Source organism: Pteropus vampyrus, unplaced genomic scaffold, assembly GCF_000151845.1.
Source record: "Pteropus vampyrus isolate Shadow unplaced genomic scaffold, Pvam_2.0 Scaffold7, whole genome shotgun sequence".
Classification (NCBI taxonomy): Eukaryota; Metazoa; Chordata; class Mammalia; order Chiroptera; family Pteropodidae; genus Pteropus; species Pteropus vampyrus.
The window spans coordinates 16272164-16293211 of record NW_011888788.1 but is presented as its reverse complement, the minus strand read 5'-3'; the positions used below and the strand labels follow the sequence as shown (position 1 = coordinate 16293211).

The 21048-nt window shown below is 35.7% G+C and overlaps 1 protein-coding gene across 1 annotated transcript in view; it reads right to left on the bottom strand.

The window, feature by feature from the left end:
* KIZ (kizuna centrosomal protein) overlaps positions 1–21048 on the bottom strand; it is a 135815-nt gene that overhangs the window by 97803 nt on the left and 16964 nt on the right. The window contains exons 4-6 of the mRNA XM_023536822.1: positions 16446–16538; positions 1611–2211; positions 857–1172 (exon numbers count right to left, since the gene is read on the bottom strand). Of these exons, the coding sequence (XP_023392590.1) occupies positions 857–1172; positions 1611–2211; positions 16446–16538 (1010 nt within the window). The remainder of the gene's footprint in view (positions 1–856; positions 1173–1610; positions 2212–16445; positions 16539–21048) is intronic.

The window sequence follows — 21048 nt, the reverse complement described above, 5'->3', positions numbered from 1 at the left end:
ACTGCTGGAAAAAAAGAGTGACGGTATCACGGTATAACAAAGTTCTTGGGGTGGTGTGGGGAGGCTATATGGGAAGCCTGCCCTAATGTGTCACTTTGCTCCTGGCCTTGATTTCCTCATATTTAAAAGGTCAGATCTACCTTAGGTTGTTTACTTAGGTTCCTTCTACTTCTAAAAGAGATTTGATACCAGTAAGTGCTATTTTTTATTGCAGAATTGCTTTTCAACAGTTTCTATGTTTTCAATACAATTTTATCCAGTATCTCCACTCAATAGTAAAAAATCATATGAGTTTTTATGAGTTGAATATCATAAGTGCTCAAAATATGTAACACTGAGATTATTCCTATTTAACATTAAATATTCCAATGTCCTAATACTTACAGTCAAAAAGGAAACCTGGCTTAGGTATACTCATAGAAGAACTTACAACTCATATTTAATTGTATGGCAAAAATGACACTATGGCAAGGAATATAAGGATTAAGCAAATTAATGAGATAAAAAGTTCTTAGTCTCTGAAGCTGAATTCCTAGTAAGTCTAACTGTTTGTCACCTTCTGTGTTACCAGAACTTCAAAATTATTTATTTTCTAAAAGGATAAAGGGTAGGGGATAGGGGTGCATAACTTATGAATTAACCAGGAATTGTTTGTATATAATTGTAAACTGCCAGTCAATATGATTTTAATGATATTCATATTTTTAAGATATTTCATAAAAAAAGAAAGACAATGAGACTTAAGGAACTTACACATTCATGGCTGAGTGTTCAATAATACATTCCCAGTAGAATGGTCTCTAAAAATGTCTATAATTAAAAACAGAACAGTAAAAAAAAAAATTGAATGGCTTACACTCTTGTTGGCGAGTTATTGGAGGATTCCTTTTTTGAATCAGGAGAGCTTAGGGTTTGCGAAATACAATTATGTTTTTCAGTGGATAGGGCATCTCTTTCTTGCTCAGAGTGGATTAATTTTAAGGCCTCTATTCCATCTTCTCCCTCCATCTTGTCACCCAGATTTGGCTGTGGTTCTGGACTCTTTAAGATCAGATCATCTTCACTTACAGAAACTGTGAGGTCACTGCTGCTGCTTAAACTTTCCTCTTCCTGCTCTTTCTGCATTTTTCTGAAGGGCTTCTGTGACTTTGAGTCCCCGTGAGAAAGATGATCTGTAAGAGGGGGTATGAATAGATTACTGATCACTAACTTCAGGGAGAAGCAAGATAAGATGATACACCTCACAGAGGGAATTACTCATCAGTTAAAAACGTGTAGTAACAACTTACAACTCATTATAGTACTTAAAAACTCATTAAAAGTATTCTTAAAATTTCACGGTGGGTTTAAAAATCAGAGAATTCACTTGCAAAAATATTTCCATGTACATATTTAAGAATTCATTAGAATGGAATTTGTTGGCAAAGACACTACATTGTTTTTTGGCAGAGATATGAAAATTAGAGAGTATATTTTGTTCTCACATAAGACTACTATTGACCAGTAAAACTAAGTAACAACAACGACAAAAAAAATCAGCAAACAATCTCAGCCTCTCACCCCACCTGAGAAACCTTCCCAAGCAGAATGCTTCTTTTGAGAACACTTACTTTCAGATGCACAGTATTCTGAGACTGATATCGGAGAGACGGGCGGTCTGGCTCTTTCTTCCTTGACTTCAATATGTTCCTGTGTCAGTATTTCTCCCTCTGATCCCTCTGATCTGCTGGAACTGTCACACTTTAAATCAGTGGTTCTGTCCTCTGGACTTAATCTTTCTCGTAACAGGGAATGGAGTTCAGGAGACTTTTTGCCTTCAGATAAATTACTCTTGCCATGATGTCTGTTGCTTCCTATCTCCAAGCAATGAGTTTGTTCCTCCTCAGACAATGTGCCAGCTGTGACTGGCGTTTTCTCACCAGTCAGAAGAGATGTCTTTCCATCTATTTTGTCAGACTTATTTAAGCACTGTGTGTCACTACTAGTTTGTACTACATAGCTGTCTGTCACATTACTGCTTTGGGCTGTCTGTTGGTGTGAATGTGGGTCAGGAATTGAAAAGTTCTTTATGAGTTGGGGAGATTTCTGCTCCGTACTGAAATCTCCAATGCTTGAGAAAGATGACATTTGGCGGCCCATAAAGATTGTTGCTGGTTGATACACTCCTCTTGACACGGCTGTCCCTGAGTTAATTCCTGCCTGCACTGCAACCTGCAGCACCAAAAGGGATGTGAGTTAAACATATTGCATATGAACAATTAAGTTGTTCAAGTTACTTTCAGAAATGAAATGAGATAAAGGAAGCATAACCAATGAAATCAACAACTAGCACTTTTTATAAATCTCATAGCTTCCTACAAAATGAATGAGCAAAAAAATGAGTATAGTCCACACTACTTAATTTTAATAACAATATTGGTTCACAAAGCAAATATTGTTAGGAACTATGGAATCTATATTTTTCAAAAAGAGATGCAAAAAGAGAAAGAGATGCATACATTGCATAACAATGTGAATGTACTTAATGTCACTGAATTGTACACTTAAACATAGTTAAAATGGTAAACTTTATGTTAATATATTTAACCACATAAACCATATATATTTTTTAAAAAGCCATGAGTTCTAACTACTTTCCACAGAGAAGCTCAGATTTGACAGAACTAGGGAGGTACTTGACCAAGAAAAAAAAAGGCACAGTGAGGGTATATGAAGGACTACTGGAGGTTTCAAAACTCACTTTCTAGTATTATGTATACTATAAGAAAACTTCCAATTAATCTCCTTCAGGATTGCATTAAAATAGACTGCATATGTGTAAAATAATAATTTCCAGTCAAACTGCAAATAACGACAATGGTTTTTCCTGAACATCTTCAAATACTTTTAAAGATATTTAAAACAATTTAAATTTACTGGCACGTCTATGGGGACAATAACATTATCTCCTCATTAAAAGGAGAGAGAGGAAGTAGCAGAGGGGAGAAGAGCCAGAAAAAGCAATTGGTTCAGCGGCTTGATCAAGGACACACAGTGAGAAGCAGAACTGAAAGTAACAATCATGAAGCCCTGAAGATAAGTGCTTTTCTTCCAAAGGGACCAAAGCATCTCCATATACATAATACCATTTAGTTCACAGAGCTCTACAGAGTTGATAGGGAAATATATTTGCACCCTTCCTCTGCAGATGTAAAATCCAAGGCCCCAATTTTAAGAGAGAAAATGTCATATACATAGTTGAAACAAAATCCTGGTCTCGCTTCTCTTTAAATATACTGCCTCTTCTATTCCCCCCAATAAAAGACGTAACTTTAAAGTTAAAAGCAAATGAACAGAGATATGTCAGAGAAATGGCGGAATAAGGACCCCTCAAAAGTCTCTGCTTCATAAAAGAAATAATGACACTGGAAAACATCTTTAGAATAACTTTTCAGAATCTGGAAAGTAACTGAAGGCTTACAGCTATCTGGGGAGCATTTATTAAAAAAAAAAAAACAACTGAATCTTGGTAAGAACAGTGTGCTTTATGATGTTTTAACTTGCCTTATTCCCATTCTCTATCTTCAAGTTTGTAGTAACCTTGAAAACCAATAGCTTATAATCACAGCTTGTAAAACAGCAGCTTAACAGACACTTAAAGGAGAAGGGATAGAACTCCTTCAAAGACCCATTCCCAGAGAATTGTCATCTGAATGCCTGGTGTTTCCCTGGAATAAAGCACTCACCAGACTGTATTTGTTTGACCTGACTTGGAGCTGACACACCGCAACTGCTTTTTCCCTTGGGGGCATTTACTGAAAATATAATCAGAAAGGATTTTGAAGAAGTAATGGTGAAAACTTCTCAAATTTGACAACAAAGCATTACTCTACACATCCAAGAAGCTCAATAAAGTTCAAGTATAATAGACTCAAAGAGACTTTTACCTAGACACATCATAGTCAAACTACTGAAAGCCAAAAAAAGAGAGTCTTGAAGCAAAAAAAGAGAAGTTACTCCTTACGTACAAAGTATCCTCAAAAAGATTAACAGATTTCTCATTATAAACCATGGGAGCCAGTAGGCAGTAGGATAACGTGAAAGTGCTGAAAGAAAGACTGTCAATCAAGAATTCTACATCCACCAAAACTTTCAATCAAAAATAAAGGAGAAATTAAGGCATTCTTCATAAAGCAAAAACAGAGAATTTGTCATTATCACACCTGTCCTACAAGAAATACTACAGGAATTCCTTAAGGCTGAAATGTGAGGACACTACACAGTAGCTCAAGTCCATATTAAGAAATAAATAGCACTAGTAAGGGTAACTACATTGGTAAATATAAAAGACAGCATAAATACATTTTTGTTTATAACTTTTTAAAAAGACAATTGCATTGAGCAATAATTATAAATCTATGTTAATATAAGCACATAAGATATAAAAACATAGTTTGTATTATAATAATGTCCAAAGAAACAGGAAAGGAATAAAGCCTATATGAGAGTAAAGTTTTTGCATGCTCTTGAAATTAAGTTGATATTAACACAAACTAGATTATTATAAACTAAAACGTTAATTATAACACTGGGGCACCTACAGTAAAAGAAATGAAAATTAAAACTGTACAATAGAAAATATATATTTAATGTAAAAGAAGGCAGAATGGAGGATTAAATAAACAAAAGACATAATATATAGAAAACAAAGAGCAAAATGGCAAATGCAAATCCTACCTTTGCTGTAATTACATTAAGTGGATTAAATACTACAATTAAAGTTAGAGACTGGCAGAATGAATTTAAAAATTTGACCTAACTACATGCTGTCTAACAAGACTTTTAGATTCGAAGACACAAATGTGTTGAAAGCACAGGGAAAGGAAAAGACATAAGAACAGATCCTTATGGGAAAAAATATATACTATGCAAACAGTAAACAAAAGAAAGCTGGTGTGGCTATGCTAATATCAGACAAACAGACTTTAAGACACAAAATTGTTACTAGAGACACAAGACATTTTATAATGATAAAAGGGTCAAAGTGTGAAAAATATATAACAATTAGAAATATATATGTATATCTAACAACAAAGTCCTAAAATACATGAAGCAAAAGCTGAAAGAATTGAAAGGAAAAACAGACAATTCAGCAATAATAGTTTGAGACTTCAATATTCCACATCCAATAATAGATAAACCAACTAGACAGGAAATAGAGGACTTGAGCAATTATAAACCAACTAGATTTAAGAGACATACAGAAGACTCTACCCACCAACAGCAGAATATATAGACTACATATACTTCTCAGGTGCACAAAGAACACTCTGCAGGATAATAAAGCAAAATGTTAGGCCATCAATCAAGTCTCAATAAATTAAAAGAGACTGAAAGTTATGTTCTCTGATGACAATGGAATGAAACTAGAAATCAATAAAAGAAGGAAATACGGCAAATTCACAAATATATGAAAATTAAACAACAAACTCCTAAATAACTAATAGGTCAAAAAAGAAACCACTGGAGAAATTAAAAAAATAGTTTGAGGTGAATGAAAAGGAAAATACAACATACTAAAACCTATGAGTAGGAGCATTTAGAGGGAATGTCATCGCTATAAAAGCCCATATTAAAAAAAAACCAAAGAAATTTGAAAAAGAAGAGGAAATTAAATTCAAAGAAAGCAGCAGGAAGGAGGTACAATCCTGGGGATTGGTTCCAGGACCCACTGACAAAAGCAAAATCTGCAGATGCTCAGTGGTGTAGAACAATACATACAGTTGGCTTCTCACATCCGCAGACTCCCAACCATGGACTGAAAATACTGTTTTCAATCCACAGTTAGTTGAATCCTTGGATGTGAAACCTATGGATATAAGGCTTACTATAATAAAAATTAGAGCAGAAATAAATGAATAAGATAACAGAAAAGCAACACAATCAACAAAATCAAAAGTTAATTCTTTGAAAAGATCAACAAATTGACATATCTTTAGCTAGACTGACCAACAAAAAAGAGAAAAGACTTATTAAATTACTAAAATTAGAAATGAAAGTGGTACTTTGTTACCAACTTTACATAGATAAAAAGATTATAAAGGAATACTATAAATAATTGAATACCAACAAATTAGATAACCTAGGTAAATTAGACAAATTCTTACACAAACACACACTACCAAAAATGACTCAAGAAGAAACAGAAAATAAGAATAGACCTATAACATGTTAATAATTGAATTAATAATTAAAAAATAGCTTCCCACAAAGAAAAGTCCAAGACTGGAAGGCTTCAATGGTAAATTCTACTAGATGTTTAAACAATTAACACCAATCCTTCAGAAACTCTTCTAAAAATAGGTGAAGAAGAAATATTTCTCATCTCATTCTGTAAGGCCAGTCCCTGACTCCGAAACCAGACACAGATATCACAAAAAAAGAGAACTAAAGAATATTATTTATGAATATAGATGTAAAAAAAAATTTTATATTCTTGCGTGGGCACAAACCAATGTAAAAATTCTAAACAAAATAATAGCAAACCAAATTCAGCAACATAGAAAAGAGATTATATACCAGGACCAAGCAGAATTTATGCCAGCAATGTAAAGTTGGTTCAACATATGAAAATCAAGTAATGTAATATGCCATAAAGATCTCCAAATGATTATTTCCATAGACACAGAAAAAGTATTAGACAAAACCCAATGAATTCATGATAAAAAAAAAAAAAACCTCAACAATCTAGAAACGGAAGGGAACTCCCTCAACCTGATAAAGTACATCTATGAAAACCCCATAGCTAACATCATAGTCAACAGTAAAGACTGAAAGCTTTCTCCCTAAGATCAAGATTAACACAAGAATTCTTACTCTTACTACTTGTATTTAACACTGTACTGTAGATTCTAGCTAAGATAGTAAGGCAAGAAAAAGAAATGAAAGGTATCTAGATTGCAAAGGAAGAAGTAAAACTTTCTATTTGCAGATGACATGACTTTGTATAAAGAAAAACCTAAGGATTCCACAAGAGACAATTAGAACTAATACACAAGTTTAGCAAGGTTACAAAATGTAAGATCAGTATACAAATACAAATAATGTATTTCTATACATTAGCAATAACAATCCGAAAGTGAAATTAGAAAAACAATTCTGTTTATAATAGCATCAAAAAGAATAAAATACATAAGAATAAATTTATAACACTTGTACACTGAAAACTACAAAATATTGATAAAAGAAATTAAAGACCTAAGTAAATAGAAAGATGTCCTGTGTTCAAAGAACATAAGACTTCATATTGTTACGATGACAATACTCCTAAATCAATCTATATATTTAATGCAATCTCTATCAAAATCCCAGCTGGCATTTTTGTAGAAATCGGCAAGCTGATACTAAAATTCTTATGGAAACACAAGGAACCCAGAATAGCCAAAACAATATCCCAAAAGAAGAGCAAAACTGGAGGACTCGCATTTTCCAATTTCAAAACTTACTACAAAATTAGAGTAATTCTAGATTATACTGGCATAAGGCTAGACATATAGATCAATGGAATAAAACCGAGAGTCCAGAAAAGTCATTTGATTTTTTTGAAAACATTATTTTTGGATAAGTTTTAGGTTTAAGGCTACAAGGGGCTGGAATTGGTTATTTCCCTTCCTCCACATTAGAAATCTTGCCATTTGGGATATGGACAAACCTGAAAGGCATTATGCTAAATAAAATAAGTCTGATACAGAAAGACAAACACCATATGATCTCTCTTATATGTGGAATCTACAAAACAAAAACAAAAATAAAAACCCAAGGTCATAGATACAAAGAATAGGTTAATGGTTGCCAGAGGTGAGGGGTGGGGGATGGTAGATATGGGTAATCTTTTTTTTTTCCAGTTTAAAGAAATCAAAAAAAATATTAGGAGTTGAGGAAAGTGATAGCAAAGCAAATGAATATGACTGAAAACACTTATTAGTGAACAGATTTTAACTTTTAGAATCAGGAGTTTATCTTTGCTGAGGGAAAGGGGAGGGAACATACTTAAGGAGATATCAGCAAGTTTAGAATTAATGTAACAAACAATGTCTTAGTTTTTTACTAACTACTACTAACTACAGTTTATAAAGCAGGTGGATCTTGACCATTATTGTACTTTGGAAAAATATGTTTAGGTTATACCTCATGTTTTGTAAAATACTGAGGAAATTTTTATTTTTTCTTAATATATTATTTTTTATTCACAGACAAGGAAACTGAGAAGCATCAAGGTGAATGCAGAATGAAAATGGAGCTGTCAGATCAAATTTCTATCTTTTCACACAGTACAATTATTGCTATTAGTTTATATGTAAGCAAGTCCTTAAGTAACACTGAGATTTCAAAAAGTCCCTTAATAAAAATTTACATACAACAATTCTGAAGAAATTATTTTACTTTATCATACAACAATTCAGTGTTATAAACTGAATTGTGCCCGCTCCCCCCAAATTCTTATGTTGAAGCCCTAACTCCCAATGTTACTATATCCTTGTGGGCCCTTAAGTAGGTAATTAAGGTTAAATGAGATGATAATGGTAGAGCCTTAATCCAATAATACTGGTGTCCTTAGGAGAGAAAGAGACACCAGCAATTCATTTCTCTCCATGCACAGAGAAGAGGTCACATGAGGACTCAGAGGGAGGGTGGCCAACTGCAACCCAAGGAGAGAAGTCTCGTCAGAAACCAACCCTAATCTTGGACTGTCTAGCCTCCTGAACTGTGAGAAAATAAATTTCTGTTAAGCCACCCAGCCTGTGGTATTTTGTTATGGCAGCCCAAGCTGACTAACACACCACGTCAGTATGATTTTTAACTCTTCTTTCATTTTTCCACTGTGAGAGATTATAGATGTAACCACATTTACACAACTGAGGCCACAAAGAGATGCTTCTGGCCATTAAATCCAATAGTTGCTGAAACTATCTAAATTTTATAATGGATCAAGCTTTAAAGGTTATGCCCTATAAGTTATTTTGAAGTGTATATCACTATAAAGTCAGAAGGGTCTATCACTATAAAGTCGATCTAATATGAGTTGTTACCACCAAGTGGTTTTATCTCCAATTTAACTCCATAGGTAGCCTCTCTATATACAAAGTAGGCCTCCTGACTACCCTAGAAAGGTGGTTAAAAGCCGCCGGTACCAAACTATAGCTACCCTAGTGGAGAACAAAGATAGCGATGACAGCGATGGTGGTGAGAGCAGCAACATGATCAGTGAACAGTTGTCAAGCAGTTACTAGGTGTCAAGCAGATTTATATTTATTAAGTTTTTTAATCTTCAAAACAACCATTATTATTACCCCCACCCTCACAAGACTTAGCAAGGTTGAATAATTTGCTCCCAGTTACGGTATTCAAAATCAGATATGAGGATTCCAGTGCCCCACCCTTATGCTACAATACTCAAAAGTGAATGAGTTAAATTCAGATTGTTTACTGAACCCCAGCTTTTTTGGAAAAACAAATAAACATAAAAATCTCTAATAACAGATCTGAAGTCTATCTCTAATTTCTTACTAAATTCAACCAGTATAAACTCAGATGTACTAAAATAGACTCTAAATGGAACTTGTGCCTGATAAATAAAATTAAGTCCATGTAGTGTAAACGGAAAGAGTAAGAGAAAAGCAGATAGAAGCTTCAAAAGAAATTCGGCATTCTTAAATTGTATAGGAGGTGATTTTCAAAAAATAAACACATATTCCAGCACCAACCTTTTCCCCAACACCCGTAGGCCTAAGCCACTGCCTTGATCAAAACAATATAAAGTTAAGTCATGGTTTTCAAAAAAAGATCAGAAGCTTGACAAGTGTCACAGAATATGAAGACAAGAGCCCTTTCTTTTATAATACAACTTAATATGCCCTGTATATGCTTCGTAATTCCCATATAGGGTGACTCAGGATTAACTGTATCTCTTATTAGAGTACTCTGTTCACAAAAGAAATTTGCATAAGTACATCAGAGAGACAGAACACCAACTCCATTTTCTAATTCTGAGAGATTTTAGTATTGATAGAAACAACTCATACTCTACCAGAATTAAAGGAGCGATCTCATCCATAGGCAGGTTCTTTCTTAAAATGCATAAACCACCTGCCCATTCCTTCCTCACACATTTAGTTGTTTTTTACTGTATTAACATTATTAAATTAACTAGACCTATTTCTAGAGGATGGATTACCAAAAGTGGGATTGCTGAGACCAGCATATGTGTATATTTAACTGTGATAGTTATTGACAGATCCCTTTCCACATTTTTTTCAGACTCCATGAAAAAGGCTGTCTTTTTCTAATAATACAGTATTTCATAGAATATAAGTATACGAAGTTTAGAAACTCTTCTGAAGAACAAGGATTCAATATTTATTCTCCTGTGGAGGCTTCTGTAATCCCTTGTACTATTAAAAGGTGAAAAAAACAGTGTTTCCCACAAAATTTATCTTCCTATTGCTAAATCAATTTATTTTTCCTTTTCTCCTTTCCATTCACTTTCTCTTCCTTATAACTATACTATGCAATGTGCACCTATATACATGAATGCAATTCCCTCACTTGTAAGAGCTTTTGGCACATAACACATTTGTTCCATAATTCTACCACAGAGAAGAGCAAAGGAATGATAGTTGTGTAGCCAAATGTCTCCATAAATGGTTGTTTTAAAAATACTGTTATTTTCATTCTTGATTATGAGACACTAAATCCTTTAAAGAAAGACACCATCCCACCATTTTCCTAAGTGAAATCTTTCTTCCAGTAGCTGAGAAGTGAGCTGATATATTTTTTAATGAAGGCACTGGACCAGTGTACTGGGATCTGAGTACTAGCTCTGCCGCTAACCAATTGTATGCCTTGGGGACAAATTACTTTACTTCTTTGGACCTCTATTTCCTAATATGTAAAATGGGTAGAAAAAGTCTTTACTTTGCACGGTTGTTCCAATGAGCATGTGTGTGTGCTTATGTGTATATTTATATATGCAGATATCCAAAGCCCTTACAATATAACACGAAACACAGTAAGACCAATGTAAGTATTAGCTGTAACTCTGAGCCACATTTCCCACTACCCATTTGGAAGGCACCCCTAAAAGGAAGTAGGAGGTGGAGAGTTCAACCTTCACCTGAAATGGGATGCACACCAGACTCAGAGAACAGCTCACTCCTCTTTCCCTTTGCAGGTCAGCAGGCTACCATCACTTATCAGGTGGAGTAGGGAAAGGGGCCTAGACCTTGTCCTGTGGAAGCTCATAGTCTAGTGAGCCTGGAAAAAAAGAGCATTTTCTACCCTCTTCTGAAAAAAGGTCTACAGATCTAGTTTCAAGGCCAGGACCTGAAAAACTATTTGTGTGATTCAGTTTAATGTTTCATTGTTTTCTAAATAGAAACACATACAAATAAAAAGGCTATTAAGATACAAAGAGGTCCAGGTGAACCCAAAGAGACTACCTTTTGACTTGTCATCGCTCTAGGTCAAATGAAATCACAACTTTGAGGATGGAAGAGCTGAGGGGTCACCATTCCCATGAAGGTACAGAAAGCTCAGTATTAGAAACTTAGGCAACTGCTCAGAGCCCCAATTTGAGGAGATTCTTTCACTGTTTATAATTGAGCAGTGATTAAAGGAGATTGTTGATAAAGGAAGCACTGTGGGCCAGTAAGGATAAGAAATTGGAGCTTATATAGATAACTTTAAGTAATAACCTAATCCCCTCCCCGCTTCCCTACTGTTCTTTCTTGTAGCAGGTGTGACAGGGCCAGGCTCAAATCCCTGGGGCCCTCACCATCTCAGTCCATGCCTACGATGTCCTCTTGCAAGCACCTGTGCCTCTTGATCTGAGTACAGCGTCCAGACGTGGGGCCAGGTGCAACACTCAGTCAGTGGCAGATGGGAAGTAAAGGATAAACACCTCCTTTCCCTACCCCTATGTGTGATAACTCTGAGGCATGTTCTACATAGTCTTCCAAGGTTCACCAACTAGACTGAATTCTGGCTGCTCACAGTGGCAACTTAGTCACACTCTTTAATGGCTATGTCACTTCTCTTTCTCCTCTATCTGGCTTCCTGGGACCACTTCCCAAATAAACTAGTTACATTCAAATCATTGTCTCAGGATTTACTTCTGGGGGATTCCAACCTAAGTCATTTCCTCTTTAAATATGGGCAGTTTAAGATAGTCTTTTGATTTATTTCTCCTTATCAAGATGTTTATTTCAATCACATGTCCCTTCAACGCCATTGTTTGCTTCACCTCTTGGACATGAACCTGGGCCCTCTAGTAGCTGCCTTTGTCTTATGAATACTGCTCAGCTCCTGGGAGCCACAGTTCGTCCTCTTAGGAATGGAATCCTTCCCACCATGTAACACTTGGGTGCCTTCTTTTTTCTCTAGTGCCTCTCCTGCAGTGGCTTCCTCCCAGTCACAGCTCCACCACCTTTTCTGACACAGCTCAAACCTATAGCTGAAGCCACTGCACACTAGGTGCACATTTATCTTCTCTTTTGAAGTTCTTCTTCAGTCGAGCTTTTCTTCTGTCCAACACATCCAACTCAAACAGAAGATCCTTTTATTGAAAACATGCACAGTTTAGAGACAGATACTCTGCCTTCCAAGGCTTACCTGATTCAGTTGGAATATTTTAGCATCAAGGGAGACCATTTCACCCTCTCCCAAGTTTAGGTAAAAATGCAGCATCTAAATGAATAACTGAAATATTTCACACGGTGTTGGCTAGACTGTTTTTATTTGACCAGAATTTCTCCAAACTTTTGAAGAGCATTTCACCCATATGACTTTAGAAGTCAGTGTAGCAAGATGGCTAATAACATGGATGCTAAAGCCACATGGTCTGGGTTTGAATTTTGGCTCTGCCTAGCTGTGTAGTCTTGGGCAAATTAATCAACCTCTCTGAGACTTCTATAAAATGAGGATAAAAACAGTTCTACTTCCGGGATTGTTGAGACTATTAAATGTGTTAATGAATATAAAGAGCTTAATGCAGCACCTGACACAGAACAAGTGTGCAATGATCATTACCCATTGTTACTATTATTATTAGAAATGGAAGTAACAACCTGCACGACCATTCTCCATATGACCCTCGCAGAAAGGTTTACAACAGTGGAAGTGGGACTCCCCAACCAGCATTTGGCCCTGTGATGAAATTCCCTGGACCTCCACATTCTCCAACCTTGGTAGATTATAATCTTCCTGTGAACTATCAGTTCACTTCTGCTTTTAGTAGAATACATTTCACAGTATAATAATTGAAAGAAACTTCACAGCCCTCACCCCAAAATTTATACTCTCATTAACAAATACCATTTCCATCTCTCTTGCATACATGTTTTGATGTAGTCACTGCTGATACAAAAAAACTGAGCAACTAGAAGAACATACCTAGATACCAACAGAATTAGACTACCTGAAAATTTTAAAAAATGACAATGTATTATAAAGGGGAAAGATTATTAAATTATAGTAAAATTTGTGAGGCATCAAATGGGGCCTGAACATTGTCGTTTTGCTATCTATTAACAAAAAAAATTTACTAAGTAAACTAATACTGGAAATAAGCTTAGTGGATAAACAGACTAATGATTAATTCTTTTAAGAGAACACATGACTCTGAAGAGCAGCCACTGGATGCATGAAAACATTGGATGTGTTATTACAAAACTGAGCTAGAGTTTTACATTAAAAAACTAGACAATTCCTACTTCATGATTTTTCTTAATAGAGCATCCAAATTACTGCTTATGGTTTAAAGTTGCACAACCACTGTTTTAAGATATCTTTTTATAATTCCAAATTATCATTAATTTGATAGGTTTTCTCTCCTTCGTTAGTGTTTTCCACTTCAATGGCCACCCCCGATTCAAGCCCTTGGTTAATTCTTCCTGTCTGAACTGACCCTGGTTTCCTCAGCTCTATGAGTTCCTTCTTCCAGTTCATCCTGCACAGCACTGCCAGTCTCATCTTCCTATAGCTGCATACCTGCAATGCAGCTGCTCAGTTCACAAGCCTTCATTTCCCCTTGCACCCCATACATACGTATGATTCCATGATGTACCTTTCCCAGCTCATTATCTACCACTTCCCTACAAGAACATCAGACTTTAGTCAGACTGGACAACTACTCACTGGGCTTTCTTACTTCTACTTTACTCACAACATCTCCTATCCTTGGAATATCTACATCACCACTGATTGACATCGTACCCATCCCTCATGACAGCTCAAATGCCACCTCCTCCAACAAGCCGTGGATTACTCATTTCAAAGGAGGCACACCTTCTTTTTCCATGTAGCTCATGTCTGCCCCATGTAACTGGCACATGTCACACACTACCCCATGCCTTAGAATGAACAGCACTTTGTGAGAAGCACCTCAAGGGCAAGCATTGTGGCATTCATAGTAGGTGCCTACTGTGGCTTCTTAAACAGAAGAACTGCTCAACAACTTCAACCAGTGAGACTGTACTGTGCTTTAGGCTAGTGCCTAGAGACCAATGACTTTGGGCACAGAGACTAATTCATACCACTCCTAAAGCAGAGGAGCATAGATATCTACTAAAAGTAAAACGTAACTCACATGACAAGAAATTTTTCTAGACTTAGTATTAGTTACTATGAATTAACTAATTCATGATTTTGCTAAAATGTATTTACATTTTAACTGATAGAACAATGGGAAATTGAAAAAGGCAAGATGTTAATTTCTCAAAATGTTACCTAATTGATTCTTACATATAGTCAACACTCAAAGTTTTTATGGAGGTGACACTTTTCAGTATAAAGGGGAAACTTCTAATTATTGTATGTAACATTTTAAGGAATTATCAGTGGTATGTCTCTTGCCCTAATTTTAATTATGACTTAAAAGGATACTACATAACTGTATGTAAGGTAAGGAATCAGTAGTGCAAATAGAAAAAAAAAGTTTCCCATTGTACTTAAGTACCACTGACATTGCCGTACTAAGAATGTGTCTATCAGGAACAGCATAGAAAGAACAAACCAATTTATAGATTAAAAACATGTCAATTATTTCATGACCAAATGTCAAACACAAAAACTACCTGAATGGTTTATAAGTCTATCACATCACATCACATTAGGCATACATGTGATGGCACAGAAATAATTTATCATGAAAGGTTTTTTTTACATAGGTCAAGTTTGCTGGGGCTTGATGTTTTGTATCTTACAGTTTAAAGAATGCTCTGAACTCTAGATCTTTTAACTTTTTAACCTTTTGGAAGGAAAAATAAAACTTCCTATAAACTCAGATTAATGTCTGCTAATGCACGAAAAAAAGAAAAACCAAAACCTTCCTCCTACTATAAAAACAAAATAGTGTGGCCTCTGTTTCTTTTCTGATAAGAGTCTTAAATACCAAACAGTTAACTGAATAATAACATTTGCTGGCAGCCAGGCAGCCTGCTTAGTAGATATATAAAGCAGGTAAAAGGAGAAAAAGTTAATTTCTTGGCTGAATGATTCCATCGGTAGCTATAGGGCAAACCTGAAAGTCTTTTAGTAAAGTAGCAGTTGATTCTTCTATCAATCTGTAGCACACATACTCTTCCAAGGAAAGCATTAAATATGAAAATCATATCCCGTTATCATCTGTTTCCAGCTTTCAGCCCAGTAAGCTTTTCTTAATGAATGCTGCAGCCTAAGGAACAAGCACGCTGTTGGCTTTTCTGAATAATGGAGTGATGCTACCATTTTTGCTTATTACAATATCAACTGGCTGAGGGGGTTTCACACATAGTCACAAGTGACTACTCTTGCCAGCATGCTCCAAGTTATTACAAGATGTTTTTAGACATTTCATCTAAAAGAGCTTTACCGCTTTTAGTGAAGAAAACATCTATGGTCTTGAACAGAATCATTTATATGGAGATAGGCGGGAGGATTAGAAGCCTGCATTATGGCAGATACATAGAAGAATTTACTTAAGTATTCCTTGCCAGTCTTTTTGTCTGTTGCTTAGATATGCAATCCTTTCTTTCTACTTTATCTGAAAGTAGAAAGTGAAAAGGTTAAAATGTACAAAATCATATATATATAAAGAAAAGAAGCAAGATGCCACATTTTGTTTACTTTTCATTAAAAATATTTCTGGAACAAAGAAAAGGCAGCAACAAAGCATTATTTAGAAAAACAATTTCACCTACAAACAACACTGAGGTTTTCTTTGGAATCTGTCTCTTTTACACCCACAGTGACTGCCTTACAGCAAATTTAATTGAATTAGACATTAAAGCAATACTCAATAAGTAAAAGCCTTTAAATAATCACAGGTTTAATAAAAAATATCTTGTAGTAAGATTAAAAAAACAATATCTTAAAAAGATGAACACTCCAGAAATCCTGTTAATGGGAAGTTTATCATTTTAATTTATTACCTTTCTTCTGTCTTCATCTTTCAGTTCACCTTCTACTCCCAGGCTATCTTTTGAGAGTAGCTGCATCTTCTTCATTCGAGTCTCATATTCAATCTAAATATAAACAAAGTTTGATTTTGTGGTGGACATTATTACAACTAGCACTTCTCTATGTTTTTCGGTCTTTACAGCATAAAAGGAACAGTGAAGTAGAAAGTAAAACTGATATTGCTGAGAAATTCAACTTATCTTAGACAATTTCACAAACAGCACCTATGAAAAGATGAATTCTATAAAGTGTTATGTGTTTTTAAACAAAATAAGATTTGATGGATTTTTACTTAGACTTTCATCAATTTAAGGAATAAAACCTTGATATACTAAGCTATCATGAAAACCCAGTTACTTTATTATGAAAGTTACACATTAGACAGTGTTTTCTCTAAAAAGTTTTGTCCTAAACAAAGAAAAATAAATCAATTGATTTACTTATCTGTATAATATCTATATAATATCATGGTCCTACTAGTAATAGTAATAGAGAGTAAATCATTTGCTAGATGATCAACTTAAAATGAATTCCATTTTCTATGAATAGGTATACACTGTATACATTAATGATCATCAGCACCATAGGAATCAAGTTTGCTCTGGCACTAATGACTACATAAAGATGCTTGCATCATTATCGCACTATAATTGATTAAAGTGATTCCATCACAAAATGACTTTTTCTTAAAAGCAAGGCATGAAAAGCACTTTGATTCAGTATGTTAGTAATTAATGTCTAAAAATGTCACTGAATGTGGTCCATTACAGATAAGTATCAGAATATTTTCTAAATTAGGCAGTGATGCTCTACAATTAGAAACACACCTATGAGATAATCAAATCAAAAACTTCTTCCTTAGTTCTCAGTCTGAACATAGAAAAGACCTGGGCTTCGTTTTGACACACACAAAAATGAACAGATAATAATAACCAAAACTGATTTGTTTCCCTCAAAATATCTTAAAAGGTATTATATGCTACCCTTTTTTAATAACAGTTAAGCAGGGATTTTTGTTTTCTCTATCAGAATGTTATTAACATGATAGATGGCAGTAATGATCTAAATAGATACCCAATTCAATTAAAGTTTTATAAGACCAGAACAAACGATAAAATAAACCAAAAAAAGATAAAGAAATGAGCAATTAAAAAATTTCAATTTACATCTCTCTGTTCTATATCTACTCTTTTGAACTCAAAGATATTTAATTCTTAACCCGAAGAACTTTCAACAGGCATACTTTCCAGATTCCAAGGGAAAGTATCTTCTAAAAAGGATAGATGGGGTGGATTATAAAATAAACAGAGGTTTATTAAGTAATTAGAAGTTAAGCAAAAATTCTTTGTTCTTGTGGCTACAAATGTTTTCGTCTGCTCTTTGAGATCAGTTATAAACATGCTACAGGCATTGCACCCGATTTCCTCATTATGGGATCATTTCAGAGCCATGCCTTCAAAGAGAGAGTACTTTCTCATGGAAACATGAAAGTATTCAATTCATTTTGCTGAGGCGAAAAGTGCTGATTGCATTAGGGCTTCATAAAGAACATTAAGGAAAGTATCTTTAAGAGTCCAATTTAGATTGTCCTCGATGCATCTGAAAAATTTACTAAACTTATAGGTACTGTTCCAAGTGAATGAGTCAAGTAAAAATTATACAATGTATTCAAAATCAAGAAAGTTATGATAAATTCATAATTGATATAAACTTTAACTCTGCATTATCTATGACCATAGATTTCCACCAAAAACTACTCAGCTCTCTTTCTTTGCCTTTATAATACTTGGTTTTTATCCATTAAGTCTTTGTCCTGAACGCTGGAGAGCAGGGGTTTTCAATCATGCTCTGCAGGGGCCATAAGGCCATCTAGTTCCATTTCCTCTTTTATCTGTATTTAAACAAAGGGTTCTATTATGTTTAAAAGTTTAAATTTGGAAAACACTGTATAGATGAATCTTCCCAAGATTTTCCCAGCTAAAAATGTCTGATGAAACAACAGAGTATGTGTCCCTATCTGCATCTATTTCTCTAAACATCAGTCTTTCATGTTTTATTACCTATTTCTTCTCTGATCAGGTCCCATGTGTTTCTCCTGTTTCCACCACACATCAGGGCTTGCACTACATCCTTTATCTCTGGTGCAGACTTGGGTCCCATTCTCTTCTTGCCCTGTGGCCTAGATTCCTTACAGTCAGATTTGCTGCTTCAGGAGTCAAACTACCCATGCCTCAGTAGCATGCTGGTCCAGGGCCTCTCTAAGGATAATTCCAGCATACCTCAACTCCCCTAGGGTAAATCTGTTTTAATAAACTCAAGAGCATTGAATTAACCCATGAGGTAACTTCCTTTGTTACTATTTTGCTTCACAGCACTGGGCTTGATGTTGCCCAACTAAACTTAGGAGGATCTTTCTATTCACTTCCTTACTCTGCAAAAAACAATTTACATCTGTTCAATTAATGAAATCTAATGATAATGATCTTCAGCCATGGGAAGAGAAGATGAAGGTTCTGGCACATCTTTCAGGTCTCTTGGATATCTCTCCATGCTCACAACATGCCCCATTTTCCATTATGTTTCCTTCTTTTCTTTTGTATTCTCATTCACATTCCTGCACTATTCCCTCATCAAATTACTACTTGCCTAAAAGTGCCACCATCACCTTTTTATCATAGGCTTCCTATCTTCTTTGGTCTTTGGGATTATACAGTAATTCTCAGTTAGAGAATTGAACAGACATTTAAGATATCATATGAGAATTCAAGAATGGATACAGAGAGTTACATAAATTGTCTGACTTGACTCTCAGGTGAATATAAAAGATGGAACTAAGATTCACAACTTTTGTTTTTCTTCTGCTATTTTTTCTGGGCTTCCTCTCAGATGCTGGACTTTTACCAAAAGATATGGAGGAACATTTATGTATTCAACTAGTTCATATTAACAGGCAAGACACTGTGGTTGATAAAAAATTGGATTTGCTACAGACTTTGTCCCCTAGGAAGCTGAAGGTCGTGCTCTGCCTACAGTAGCTGTCACATGATTAGAAGAAACTGAATGAGAGCTCAAAAGATATGTTTTCATATTTTATCTCGTATAGGCACATATAACCTAGTGACTAAATTTTCAAAAAGAAATACATCTTTAAATAAAGACATTATATCTTCAGAATGCCTCTGCTATTGAACACAAATGCATATCCTTGGACGGTATAACACAGAGTGTAATCAATATCACATTAGTTCTCACATAGTTGTTCATGGTTCATAAGAGAACAAGACAAAAATGCAGAAGAATTTTCAGTCAAGGTGGGGAGACTCAATGCTTACTGAGCACTTATTATGTGCCACATTCTGGGTCAGATACTAAGCAATGAAATGATAAGCTCACAGTGAGATGGGAAAACAGATGCATACAGAATTATAATACCACGAAGGTAGTGTTTGCTGAGATAATTATGACACAGACCTAAGGCAGAATTGAGGAAGAAAGCCTTCTAGTTGAAGGATATAGGAGATAATATAGTGCTTTCAAGAAAATACAAATTGTTCAGCATGTTTGAAGTTCTGTGGGTGTGTGTGAGTAAAGGTGTAAGTGTGTGTAAAAGAGAGCATGTACAGATATGTGGGAGATATATAGAAAGACAATGGGAAGACACAGAGGTGGAAAAGAGAGGGGAAAAGATGGGGGATATGGAGGAGACAGGAGTAGAAGGTTAACAAGAGGTACAGAGAGGAGACAGAATGAGGAGTGGGCAGAGATGGGAGGAAGAGATGGAGATGGAGGGAGAAGGTAGAAGGAGACAGGCTGGGGACAGAAAATGTGCTCATGCCTGTATTTGTATGTGAGAGAGAGAAGACGTAAGTGGGGGGAGGGGTGAGTGGGTGCATGTGGCAGAGAGGTGGAGGGTGAGTCATAAGGTTGAAGCTATGGGATGGTATGTAGGCAGAGACCAGCCTTTGAGCTTTGTCCTGAAAAGACTGAGCACTCAAGGATTTCAGGCAGAAGAGAGACAAAACCAGGTGATGACTCTCCCTGCTTGGGGACCCTCCCTGAATTCTCCGACATGCTAGCTCCATGCCTCGTACTTGAATGTGGGAGGCAATGTGCTCCATGCATGTCCGTGTGACCTTTCTGGGTGCTCCTAAGTACCAGTATCCCTGCCTCTGTGCCTAAGGCTCCTCAGAACCTGGGGAGCGCTCTGCCCACAGGAGCACTTGGTTAATTCCCCCAACACCTGTACCCCTCCCCATCAGTCCTTAATTAATGAAGCTCAGAGGTCAGTTTATGCATATCCTGAATGCTCTGAACCATTTGCCAGTTTCCCTGTGAGATTAGATTAATCTTCAGGTGCCAACTTCAGTAGTTGGCTTAATAATATACTTAATAAAGTTACTTGCGCTGCCCTGTCTCACATCCCCACTTGCCTACTAACATTCCTCCCACTTTTCAAATTAAGCAAAAAAAATGATTTATATTTGAACCCCTGTCTCAGGGTCAGAACCCAACCTGAGACAAGGGCAAAGAGTACCCAAGGAAAACTGCTCTAGGAACCAACTGGGACTCGTTTAT